This window comes from Phacochoerus africanus, chromosome 1 (assembly GCF_016906955.1).
Source record: "Phacochoerus africanus isolate WHEZ1 chromosome 1, ROS_Pafr_v1, whole genome shotgun sequence".
NCBI lineage: Eukaryota > Metazoa > Chordata > Mammalia > Artiodactyla > Suidae > Phacochoerus > Phacochoerus africanus.
In genome coordinates, this window is record NC_062544.1 from 99,304,880 (window position 1) to 99,318,592 (window position 13,713).

General features: G+C 41.1%; 1 protein-coding gene across 1 annotated transcript in view; it reads right to left on the reverse strand.

The window, feature by feature from the left end:
* GLB1 (galactosidase beta 1) overlaps positions 1-13,713 on the reverse strand; it is a 102,408-nt gene that overhangs the window by 26,294 nt on the left and 62,401 nt on the right. Inside the window, exons 11-12 of the mRNA XM_047769533.1 lie at positions 4,323-4,397; positions 314-403 (exon numbers count right to left, since the gene is read on the reverse strand). Of these exons, the coding sequence (XP_047625489.1) occupies positions 314-403; positions 4,323-4,397 (165 nt within the window). The remainder of the gene's footprint in view (positions 1-313; positions 404-4,322; positions 4,398-13,713) is intronic.

The window sequence follows — 13,713 nt, forward strand, 5'->3', positions numbered from 1 at the left end:
AAATAGTGGATTTTCTCTGATACCTAATGAAAAGGATTAATTATGTCAGAGATACACTCAGTGTCTAGCTTGCACAGAATCATGCTGAAGCAGGTTGCGCTACGACCTATCTGAGTGATAATAAGAAATGGGAGGAGGGGAAGACAGGAAAGATCTAGGTGCAGCGCCTAGAACTAAAGAGAGGCTGGACAGTCATGGTTAACTTACGTGGAGTCTGATTTACCTGCTTGCTGTTTGGTCCCTGTGTTCAGGACAGTGCAGAAAGCAGTTTTGCAAGTAGAAAAAAGGTGAAGCATTACCTTTGCAAGCTTACCTGTTTCACCTGGATAAATGTCAAGGGATAAAAGCTTTTTATGGGTCCAGAGGGACACAGAATGTCCAGAGCTTCCACCACTGTTTTTAACTGAAAAGGAACAAAAGCAGCATTTATTTATTCTCCTCCCTCCCTGGTAACCACTGTAGAGAATAAGGTCATTGTCAAAGACAGTGGAGTTTTTTTTCCTTGTCTTTTTGTCTTTTTAGGGCCACGCCCAAGGCATATGGAGGTTCCCAGGCTAGGGTTCTAATTAGAGCTGTAGCCACTGGCCTACGCCAGAGCCACAGCAACGCCAGATACAAGCTGCGTCTGTGACCAACACCACAGCTCACGGCAACGCCGGATCGTTAACCCACTGAGCAAGGCCAGGGACCAAACCTGCAACCTCATGGAGCGTAGTTGGATTTGTTTCCACTGCGCCATGATGGGAACTCCAGATTTCTTTTTTTTAATTAATGATTTTTATTTTTTTCCATTATAGCTGGTTTAGAATCTTCTATCAATTTTCTACTATACAGCAAGGTGACCCAGTCACACATACATGTATGCATTCTTTTTTCTCACATTATCATGTTTCATCATAAGTGACTAGATGTAGTTCCCAGTGCTATACAGCAGGATCTCATTGCTTATCCATTCCAAAGGCAATAGTTTGCATCTATTAACCCCCAATTTCCGGTCCATCCCACTCCCTCCCCCTCGGCCTTGGCAACCCCAAGTCTGTTCTCCAAGTCCATGATTTTCTTTTCTCTGGAAAGGTTTGTTTGTGCCATACATTAGATTCCAGATATAAGTGATACAATATGGTATTTGTCTTTCTCTTTCTAACTTACTTCACTTAGTATGAGAGTCTCTAGTTCATTCCATGTTGCTGCAAATGGCATTATTTTGTTCTTTTTTATGGCTGAGTAGTATTCCATTGTGTGTGTGTGTGTTTGTGTGTGTGTGTATATACCACATCTTCTTAATCCACTCATCCATTGATGGACATTTAGGTTGTTTCCAGGTCTTGGCTACTGTGAATAGTGCTGCAGTGAACTATGGGTGCATCTGTCTTTTTCAAGGAAAGTTTTATCTGGGTATATGCCCAAGAGTGGGATTGCTGGGTCATATGGTAGTTCTAGATATAGTTTTCTAAGGTACCTCCATACTGTTTTGCATAGTGGTTGTACCAATTTACATTCCCACCAGCAGCGCGGGAGGGTTCTCTTTTCTCCACACCTTCTCCGGCATTTGTTATTTGTGGACTTATTAATGATGGCCACTCTGACTGGTGTGAGGTGGTACCTCATAGCAGTTTTGATTTGCATTTCTCTAATAATCAGTGATTTGAGCATTGTTTTTGTGTGGTTGTTGGCCATCTGTATATCTTCTTTGGAGAAATGTCTATTCAGGTCTTTTGCCAATTTTTCAACTGGGTTGTTGGCCTTTTTGCTGTTGAGTTGTATAAGTTACTTGTATATTTTAGAGATTATGCCCCTGTCAGTTGCATCGTTTGAAACTATTTTCTCCCATTCTGTAAGCTGTCTCAAAGACAAAACCCTAAATGAACTGAAATGGTTAAAATTCCACTCAGGGCTGTCCCCTAATCACCTTCACTCAACTCCATCCATTCCCTGACTCTTGATGAAAAATAATAGATGGTAATCTTAAAAAGAGATTTAAACATACCTATTTGCAAATACAACCTCCTGTATATAAAAGGCCCTTAAAATGCATGAAAACAAAGGCTCAGTAAAGCCCACCACCTCTGAGTGAAGTGGCTACAACTCTGCCCTCCTCTGAGCTCGTCTGCAGCATTTCCCTGGTCTGTATCACTTTCCAGTTTGTTTATGCCATTGTCGTCCTTGCTGACCATCAGCTCCTTAAAGGCAGGTCTGTGCTGAGCTCACCCCCAATGTCCATGGCATAGTAGACAATAAATACTAATTATATTCAGCCTAAATGATTGTGTATTCTTGCAGCCCAGGGTGCTTATTCTGATGCAGTAACAACAATAGCAGCTACAAGCATGGGTGCCTCACCTAAGTGCAGGGGAGATGGCACTTGACTCTAACACCTCACCGAATTCTCACAACACCCAGCAAGGCAGGCATTACTGTCCCGTTATTAGGGAAGAGGAAGCGGAGACTCAGAGCAGCTCGCTTGAGTCATGGCACAGGCAGGATTTGCAGTTAGATGTGGTTCCAAGCCCAGGGCTTTCCCCGACATGATACTGGTCAGGATTTTTTTTGGCCCCCCCCAGGCATATGAGTTTCCTGGGCCAGAGATCAGATCTGGGCCACAGTGATAACCTAAGCTGAAGCTGTGGCAACACTGGATCCTTAACCCACTGTGCTGGGCTGAGAATCAAACGTTCATCCCAGTGCTCCCAAGACTCTGCCAATCCCATTGCACCACAGGGGAAGTCCTGGTTAGGGATTTTATAAACACTTTTCATGGCTACCTCAATGACATGCATGCAGCATGGAAGAAAAAAATACTAAGTATAGTTCCATCAATTCAACTACTCAGGTGGGTGTTTTCCCTCTTGGACAACTAAAGGAATTCAACTCATGGGGAAAGCTTTTCTCTTCTACAACTACATTCTACATAAACTTAACTCAGTTATATGCTGATTTGCTCTCTTAAATTGTATATATTTAAGTTAACAAAGAAAAGCCATTTCTGGTCTCACAGTTTTCCCTTTTGGTAAATAGAATGTACTTTGGTACTCAGGTAGCTTTGTTTCAGCAATGTTGTTGTTTTAAACATTGCAGTTATCTTCTGTTGCCTAAAAATAGATTTTTCACGCTCTAAGACACACAAACCCACCCTTCCCTTAAATAGCAGTAGCAATGAACGAGTAGAAGGTACTCCCTTTACAAGTGTGATTAAAGTTTGATTAATCTAAAGAAAGATTCCTATCAGGCAGAGAGACCACATTCTTTGTAGAATGTAACACACATATCTGACACTAGGTGGAAAAATTTACAAGAGTTCAGCCAACCATAATACATCAAAGGGCTTCACGAATGGAAAAATTATACAATCATGTTTGGCATTTTGCTTAAAGATAAAAACTCATGATGCTATTTTAGAATGTCAAGATTCTTAAGAAACGTGTAACTTTTTTTTTCTTGTGAGTTAACCCATGTAGGAGTTAGGGATTATAAGAGGGGAAAACCTGAAGACACAGATGGTCAAAACAGACTGACTAGGGCTTACGTCACTCCTGGCTATCAAATGAAACCCTTCTTCTTTTTCTCTTTCCCTAGAATAAAATGCCCTTCACTTGTATTTATGATTCATTTCTAGCTTCCCCCCGATGTCCCATTTACCATATAAACAACAGGTCACAAAAATGAGGACATGATTTTGAGATGGAGGGGACTGTATAATTTAGGGTTAATGCCTGTGGCTTTTGAGAAACCCTTTTAAAAAGAGGTGAATTATAACAAAGACTGTCACCAGCCATAACAAGGTGGCATGTTATTCCCACTAGGGCTCTTCGAGTTTTTGACATTAATAATGGAACCAAAATGGTCTAAGAACGCCTGTTCATGCCCATATGCTCACCCTGTCAACACGCACACACGGCCTCTCACCTCCTCTGGCCTTGTTTTCCCAGAAGCATAATAATCCTCCCCATCAGTCTCACCGAAAACAAATTCACAGAAAAATAACGAACCCAATTCCCCAGCACAACACTTTCACTTACGACTGCTAAATCCCACTTCCTCACTCTCAGTATTTCTGTCATTTTATTCTTACCTTTGTATTTTTTTTTTTTTTGCTTTTTAGGACCACATATGGAAGTTCCCAGGCAAGGGGTTGAATCAGAGCTGCAGCTGAGGCCTACACCATAGCAACAGCTACCCTAGATCCGAGCCATATCTGCGACCTACACCACAGCTTGTGGTAACAAGGATCCTTAACCCACTGAGCGAGGCCAGGATCGAAACTGCATCCTTGAGTATAGTTGGGTTAGTTACCACTGAGCCTTGATGGGACCTCCCTTTCTTACCTTTTTCAGAGCAACTTTTCCATATGCAAACTTGGGTGTGGATGGAGGAATAAGACCTTCTGGTACTTTTTTGAACTATAAACCGGTGTGGAAAAAGACAGAAAAGAAAAGCAGCCGTTAAACTCTCAGAAACATATCTGTACAATTTACGTTTCAAAAAGAGGGCCAAAGACTCAAACAACAGTGCTGGTGATTTTTGGAAAGGCAAGGGAACAAAAAACTTCCTCCAAAACAGGATCTAAGTATATGTTTGTGTATGTCTGTGCTTTAAGCTCCAGGAATCATTCAAATAATTACAGAACAAAAGACTTCAAAACAGAGAGGAAAAAAAAAAAAAATAGAGAATGAGGTTGACAGCAGAAGGCTGGGTAGGGAAGAAAAGGAAGAAGGTTCCTTGCAAAACAGACTCCAAAGGAAGGGAGCCTATAGTAGGGAAAGTTGCTATTTGCTGACTAAATCTTATTGGTAGATGAAAGTTTTGTATCAGTGTTAAATTTGCTGTGGTTGTGTAAGAGCGTATTCCAGCCTGTTCTTACAAAACATTCACTAAAGTATTTAGGGGTAAAGGGTCCTGATGTAAGCAACCCTCCAGACGTTTAGGGAACACATGGGTGCAGTGAGGGCCAAACAGGGTGAAATAATGACATGAGTGAATCTGGGTGTGGATTATACATGTTCTTTGTACTATTTTTATTCTTGAAAATTTCCCTGAAGTTTGAAATTATTTTTATTTTAAAAATTTTTATTTATTTTTTGTTTTTTTGTTTTTCGAGGGCTGCACCCGCAGCATATGGAGGTTCCTGGGCTAGGGGTCTAATTGGAGCTGTGCCACAGTCACAGCAATGCAGGATCCCAGCCGCGTCTGCAACCTACACCACAGCTCACGGCAACAACAGATCCTTAACCTACTGAGCAAGGCCAGGGATCAAACCCACAATCTCATGGTTCCTAGTCAGATTTGTTTCTACTGCACCATGATGGGAACTCCTGAAATTATTTTTAAATGAAGTTTAAAAATAAAACAAAAATAAAACCTTATTAAATATGTACACACACACACACACACACACACACACACACACGCGCACAAAATCACACACAATTTATATTAATGTCAGAAGATATGGGTGTAATTTCCAGGTCTTAGAAAAGTCTTTGTCCATCTACAATCTTCAAGTAGGTTGCAGTATGATCTCTCGGGATCCTTAAGCTTTTTCTTTCTTTTCTCTCTTTTCTTCCTTCTTTCTTTTTCCCCTCCTTCCCTCCCTCCATCCCTCCCTCCTTCCTTCTTCTCTCTCAATTTCCCTTTTTAAAAGTAAGGAAAAAGATAAAAACTGGAGTTCCATTTGCCACGAGTACAGCCCTAAAAAGACAAAAGACAAAAAAAAAAAGATAAAAACTGTTCTAGTACAGATGCTGACTCACACACATTGAAAAACTTATGGTCTCTGGAGGAGACAGTTTGGGGGGTGGGGGATATGCTTGGGTTGTGGGATGGAAATCCTGTGAAATTGGATTGTGATGATCATTATACAACTACAGATGTGATAAAAATAATAACAATAATAAAAATAAAATTAGGAGTTCCCGTCGTGGAGCAGTGGTTGACGAATCCGACTAGGAACCATGAGGTTTTGGGTTTGATCCCTGGCCTTGCTCAGTGGGTTAAGGATCTGGCATTGCTGTGAGCTGTGGTGTAGGCTACAGACGTGGCTCAGATCCCGCGTTGCTGTGGCTGTGGCGTAGGCCGGCAGCAACAGCTCCGATTCCGACCCCTAGCCTGGGAACCTCCATATGCCACGGGAGCGGCCCTAGAAAAGGCAAAAGGATAAATAAATAAATAAATAAATAAATAAATAAATAAAATTAAATAAAAACTGTTCTGGTAAAAAGCAGTAATCTTCTGGTTCACTATTCTCTTAGTCCTGTTCGTCATAGGAAATCATCTTAAAATCATTTAACTGTTCCTGTTTTTACTTCTTGTAGTATCTAAATAATATACTTCTTTGCTATTTCTTGTTTGATCAATTTAGAACACAGTCACTGATTTCTTTAATACATGGGATTTAGTTCAGTTGTACTCTTCCAGATCGCTCCCTTTTTTGCCAACATGGTCAGGTTATCCTTTTCACTTTCTCTACTAGTTACTTTTACAGCTTTAAAATAATATCCTGTGCTTTTATTTCTTAGTTCTAACCAACTAAGACATTGTCCCTCGTGTCCATACTTTTAAAGATACAGCTATTTGCATCCTATCCTGAGCTCTCCTCCCAACTCCCACCTCCCAACCATTGGCTGTACTTTTTATATTTTCAAGGTTAAGGGTCTGTCCTATAGCCATTAAGTCTTCCTTTCATCTGTATATTAACTCTAAAATTCAATCAATAGTGCTCACATTATTACAATTACATAAATATGGCTCTCTGCACAGCTAAGTGGTGGGTATGTACTAGTTCTGTCTCTTTCCTGACATATTTGTTTCTTTTCTCTCCCCTGGGGTTTCAAATTGCCTTTCTTTTTTTCCTATCTGCTGTTAGGTTAACACCTCTTTAGGTTGTTCCAAATTTACAAAGATAGTATCAAGTTTCTCCAAACATTCCTTTTACCCTCCAGAAAACTTCCTACTGGAACCCCCAGTCTTCCTGCTCCACGGAACTGACTTTCCTCTAGGCTTGAGAGTCCAGGATTTACCTTCATTTTTCTTCTGGTTTTGCCCTCTTGCCTTTCTAGAATCTCATGACTTCCTCATTTCACTGGAGCAATCACAAGCAACTTCCTTAGAACTGGTACAAGGGAGATAAAACTTCCTGAATCTTCGAATGTCTGAAAATGTCACATTCAGTTAATAATTGGATGGATATAGAATTTTATGTTGATAAGCATCTTCCCCTAGGATAACAAAGGGACTGTTCTGTGTTCTCTACCACCTGGTGTGCTTCATGACAAGCTCATTCTTTTTTTTTTTTTGTCTTTTTAGGGCCACACCCACAGCATATGGAGGTTCCCAGGCTAGGGGTCGAATCGGAGCTGTAGTTGCCAGCCACAGCCACAGCCACAGCAACACAGGATCCTTAACCCACTAAGTGAGGCAAGGAATCGAACCCTCATCCTCATGGATGCTAGTTGGGTTCGTTAACCATCAAGCCACAACAGGAACTCCGAAAAGCTCATTCTTGAAAAAGGCGACCAACTTTTCATCTCTGGGAGCTTGTGGGCTCTTTATCTTCAGTGCTCCCCAATTTTCCAAGGATGGGTCTGGATATGTATGTTTTTTATATTCCTTATGCTAGGCAACTCAGATATCCTTTTCTTTTTGAAAAAAAAAATTCATATTGTTCTTGATGTTTTCTTTTTCTCCAACCTTCCTTTTAAAAGTAAGTTGGACATCCTAGATTGTTCCTCTATATCTCTCATCTTTTCTCTCCTGTTTCTATCTCTTTCTTCTGGTTTTAATTTCTGAGAGATAATTTTTAATTTCCAAGACCTTTTTCTTGTGCTGCTTTTTCAAAGTATCCTGTTCTTATTTTACGGGTGCAGTATATTTGCAAATCTCTCTGAAGGATATAAACTTGTGAGGGTCTGCTTGGTTTTGTGTAAGATCTCTCCTGTCCTCTGAATTCTGTTGCCTTTAGGTTATTTCTGTTTATTTTGTCTTAGTCTCTCTCACTCTCTCCCGTTGCAGCTTTTATGGATGTCCTTAAACATCTAGCCACCATCTTGGGTTGTCCCTTCATATTTAACAGTAATGCAAATAAATGTCCCAGACTTCACACATTCAGCTTCTCTCTGCCAGTCCTACTCTGTGTACAGGATCCAGGCTTGTCCAGTGGGGAGCTTTGTTTTAGGGTGACCTGGCAGGAAGTGAGATATAATATGTGGGGTCTTTGCTCTGGGGCTGTGCACTTTCTTTTGATCCCCTTTGGCAGCACCTGCGGCATATAGACGCTCCTGGGCCAGGGACTGTACCCATGTCGCAGTTGTGACCCAAGCCACAGCTATGGCTATGCTGGATCCTTAATCCTCTGTGCCCCATCAAAGTTAGCTGCATACAGGTCATTATAAAGATATCTATTGGAGTTCCCATTGTGGCTCAGTTGTAACGAATCCAACTAGTATCCACAAGGTTTCGGGGTTCAATCCCTGGCCCCGGTTGGTGAGTTAAGGATCCACCATTGCTGCAGCTCTGATTCTCTGATTCAGCTCCTAGCTTGGGAACTTCCATATGTAGCAGGTGCAGCCCTTAAAAAAGGGGGGGGGGGTGTCTGTGCAGTGAGTTTTTCTTCCAGTGCGTTAGAGAGTTTGCAGTCCTGACTATATTGGAATTCACCTTGATTTTAGGAGTTAGACATGCCATGGTCACTACCGTATGCAGTAAGTGGGGGTCTTCAGAAAATGAATCATACCACTGTCAGGTCCCCTCTGTGGATTTATGGCTTCTGCTTTTACTGGCCAGAATGTGGAGAAGGAATGTGGTCTAGACCTCAGGCAAAGCTGGGAAGAGAGATCTCATATCTTGCTCTAAGATCAGCAGTAACTCTGGCCTCATATTAATGAAGATCATTTTAATATGACTTTTTAAAAATTTTACAGAAATATAGACTCAAAGAATATTAGAAGTACAAAGGACTCCCAGTTCAAGAGGGCTGCCTGAGTGCATATTTATCTCTTCTCCCTTCCAAAATGCTACTAAATGATGAAAAAGGATTTTTTTTTTTTTTTTTTTTTAGAAAGTGAAGCCAACAAGAGAGGAGCTGCCCATGCATGAGAGGTTTCAGCAGATTTCTGAGAAACAAAAATAGGTAGAGGAGTGTTGACTGAATAAGTAGGATGAGGAAATCTAGGTCCCCAGTGAGTATGGCAGGGGTTATGGAAACAGGAGACAGACAGTAGATTGGCCTCAAAGAACCCTGGAGAGGGGATGTGACAAAGGATGGAAATGAAACAAAGCCGAAAACGGGAAGGCTGATGAAACTCTTCATATTTTCTGTCAGGTTTTTCACTCCTTCACCCCCACTTTCAAATAGAATGCCCATCAGGGAAGCATCTTCCTACCAGTCAGGAAATTAGAGGATAAAAAAAATAGTGGGAAGTTTCTGTGTGCTGCAGCGGGTTAATGATCCAGCATTGCCGCACCTGTGGCTCAGGTCACAACTGTGGCACAGGTTCGATCCCTGGCCCAGGAACTTTCACTTGCTGTGGGCACACCAAAAGAAAAATAACCTATAATGGAAAAGAATCTGAAAAAGAATACACATATACCACACCCACACATGTGTGTGTATATATGTATATATATAGTATGCATATATATGCATATAAAATTGAATCACTTTGCTGTACGCCTGAAACTAACACATTATAAATTAACTATACTTCAATTTTTATTTATTTTATTATTTTATTTTTTTTTCAATTTTAATATTTATTTATTTGTACTTTTGTCTTTTCTAGGGCCGCACCCATGGCATATGGAGGGTCCCAGGCTAGGGCTCCAATCAGAGCTGCAGCCGCCGACCTACACCACAGCCACAGCAACGTGGGATCCGAGCCACATCTGCAACCTACACCACAGCTTATGGCAACACTGGATCCTTAACCCACTGAGTGAGGCCAGGGATCAAACCCACAACCTAATGGTTCCTAGTCAGATTCGTCAACCCCTGCTCCATGATGAGAACTTCTATACTTTAATTTTTAAAACTGGTGAAGAAGGGGAGAATTGAAAGATGAGGCTTGAGGAAAATATGGCTGGGGTCATGGAAGGCATCCTGACCAGATTAGTGTTTCAGAGAAATCACTCTGGAAGACAAACTAGAAAAGCCAGGTTTGTAAGAGGTGAATAGACTAATGCCATAAGAGTGCAGGCATTGCTTTAAAAGACTATCTAGGGAGTTGTTGTGGTGTGGCGGAAATGGATCCAACTAGTATCCATGAAGATACAGGTTTGATCCCTGGCCTTGCTCAGTGGGTTAAGGATCCAGTGTTGCCATGAGCTATGGTGTAGATCGAAGACATGGCTTGGATCATGCATTGCTGTGGCTGTGGTGTAGACTGGCAGCTGTAACTCTGATTTGACCCTTAGCCTGGGAACTTTCATATGCCTCAGGTGTGGCCCTAAAAAGGAAAAGAAAAAATTACATCCGTTCAATAATATTCATCTTGTCATCCTTAACAATTTTGTTTTTGTTTTTAGGACTGTACCCGTAGCATATGGAGGTTCCCAGGCTAGGGGTCCCAGCCATGCTGGATCCTTAACCCCCTGAGGCCAGGGATTGAAGCTCATCCTCATGGATACTAGTCAGGTTCAATACCACTAAGCCACAATAGGAACTCCTTATCACCCTTAACTATCAGACATAAACCACTGTGTTCCCACCAACATCACAGATCATCTGGAGACAGCTGTGTCTACCCACTGAGCTAACATCATTCTAGCCATAAACCAAGAAGGACAATCAGTCAACCAGTGTAGACTGGTTCTGGGTCAAGTTTCAAGCTTCATTAAGCTTCTGAAGTACTGAAAATCCCATTCTTGGATCCCCAGTCCCTTTCCAGCCCCAATGCAACCCTTGGGGAATCCCAAGATCCACTCTAGTCATCAAGGTCTTCAACCACAACTTGATTAATTTCTACAGAATAACCCATCTTCAAAAATTCAGCAGGACTCTTATCTTTGATGGAATCCCTATGAATAACTGGAACAAAACTCTTTAAAAATGAATCTTAGATTCATTTAAAAAACATACAAAAATAAACTCACCACTGCCCCTCTCAGGAGTTGGTGAGGAGAAGGGCAATACCGTATACTTTTGCATTCGTCCTCGAGGTCAAAGTGTTAACCATGTCTGGTTGACTTTTACCCACACCAAAGAGAATACCTTTAAAAATGCAAATGTCACAAGCTTTGTCATGTCTTGAAGAGTTCTGTGCACAGGGCTGCCTGGAGCCTTCACCACTGAGTTCAGGCTTCTGTAGCCTGATGGGAAATTCCCATCCCTGGTGTCCATGTGAATGAAAGAAATATCCATCTCCACACAACTTACTCTTGAAATGGACTAAAGAAGAGACCCACTTGACTTCATAAATCTTTGGTGAAGGAAAGAGGCAGAAAGAGCTATATATGGGGGTATTTATGATCCCATTTCTTTTCCTTGATACAAACACATACTTTGAATAGCATCTAACAAACCAGCTTGCTGAACATCTACCAAGTTTCATAAGAAAAAGCCCACTTTTAAAGTCATTCTTTTTTCTCTTCCAAACCCAAAATATCAAAAAAGAGGGGAAAGATGACCACATGTTAAATTACCATAAGCTACTGAACTAACCATCTTCCTTCCTTCCTCCCTCTCTCCCTCGCTTTTCTTTTTCTTTTTCTTTCTTCCTTCCTTCCTTCCTTTTTCTTTCTTCCTTCCTTCCTTCCTTCCTTTCCTTCTCTTTCTTTCTTTCTTTTTCTTTCTCTTTCCTTCTCTCTTTTCTTTTCTATTTTTTCTTATTTTATGGCTGTACCCATGGCAAATGGAAGTTCTTGGGCCAGGGACTGAATCCAAGCCACAGCTGAGACCTATGCCATCGCTGCGGCAACGCCATATCCTTTAACCTATGGCACCAGGCTGGGGAATGAACCTGCACCTCTGCAGAGACCTGAGCCACTGAGCCACAGCATGAACTCCACATTAACTTCTTTTTTTAAACATTTATTTTACTGACATCCAGTTGATTTACATTGTTGTGTTAAGTTCTGCTGTACAGCAAAGTTACTCAGTTATATACACACACACAATTTTCTATTATGATGTATTATAGGATATTGAATATAGTTCCCTATGCTATACAGTAGAATCTTGTTGTTTAATCATCCTGTATATACTAGTTTCCATCTGCTAATCCCAAACTCCCAATCCTCCCCTCCACCACCCCCATTCCCCCTTGGCAACAAGTCTGTTCTCTATGTCTGTGAGTTTGTTTCTGTTTCATAGATAAGTTCATTTTAGATTCCATATATTAGTGATATCATGTGGTATTTGTCTTTCTCTTTCTGACTTACTTCACTTAGTATGAATTACATTAATTTCTGAAGACTGTCTCATTCATGGGTTACTGCGGCCACTGGTTAAATGCCGGGATCTTCTGCATTTGTCTTCTACGTGGCCCACTGACCTTCTCACTCAGCCCCCATGTACAATCTCAACTTCTCTTGCACTTCAGCCTCCATCTCCATAAAGCCCATACAGTCCATGCCTGTCCTAATGTCTTCTTTCTGGAGCTTCTTGCTCTTAAATGAGGAGCTTACTGGACAGACACCTCCACCTGGGTGTCCCCAGAGGCATTCTAAGCAAATTTTCTTCCCCTCCCCCTTCCCACCTGTACCTTCTCTGCAACCCTCTCTTAGTTACTGACCCCAGTACCGATCCCATTATCCAACCAAGGCTATACCCTGAACAAATCAATGACCCTCTCATCCTTCCTCACACCTGCATTCAGCCAGTTGCCAAATCCTACCAATTTTACCTCCTGAAAAATTTTCAAATTGACTGTTTCCTCTCCACTCCTTGCTGCTCCTGCCATTATCTCATTCCTAGGTTAGTGTAGCAGCCTCCAAACTCATCTTCTGCATCCAGAAGAGCCCCAGGGGAGGGGTCTTAGCAGTACATTCATATGGTCATAGGTTTTTTGCAAAAATAATGTAATTTAACCATGAAAGGCTAAGACCCTTGTCTGTTTGGGCTCCAGCTTTCCTGTGTCATATATTTTCTTCTATCAGGGGGTTTTAGAATGGCTACAGGCATCTTTGTCATTTAACCAAAGGAAAGTGAGGTGGAGTTTTATTTGAGTGTAGAATATATTTACAAGGTTCAGTGTTGCTCCCATGAGTAGGTAACTTATTGCTAACAGATTATTCCTAGTACCCAGTATACTGACTCACTTGCAATATGATTGTGCTTTAAGGCACGCAACCCCAGAAATATGTGGGTTGTGGAAAGGAAGCAGAGTCTGAAATGCTATGGGGCTAGAACCTATCTGCAGAAATTTCTTCCAAATATTACAGCTCACGCATGAAAGAACTTGAGATTTCCCCAATTTTGATGACAATCCTAACATTCATATAACACTCGCAGTAAAATGGGAAGCTTTTCTGTTTTTCTAAACTATCAATACTAAAAAATTTCAATCAGGCACTCAAGAGAAAAGATTTCCATTCTCTCTAGAGATTACAAACATTGCTGTCATCTGAAGCAATAATAAAAGAGAATGTAGCCAAAAGAACATAAGGAAAGAAGGATGGCAGAGGTGGTTCAGTTAATCCAAAACAAGCTTTTTAAAGTTTTGTGATGTTTGTGATTATTTTAATTTTTAAAAGTTTTGTGATTTGTAATTTTTTACTCATTTA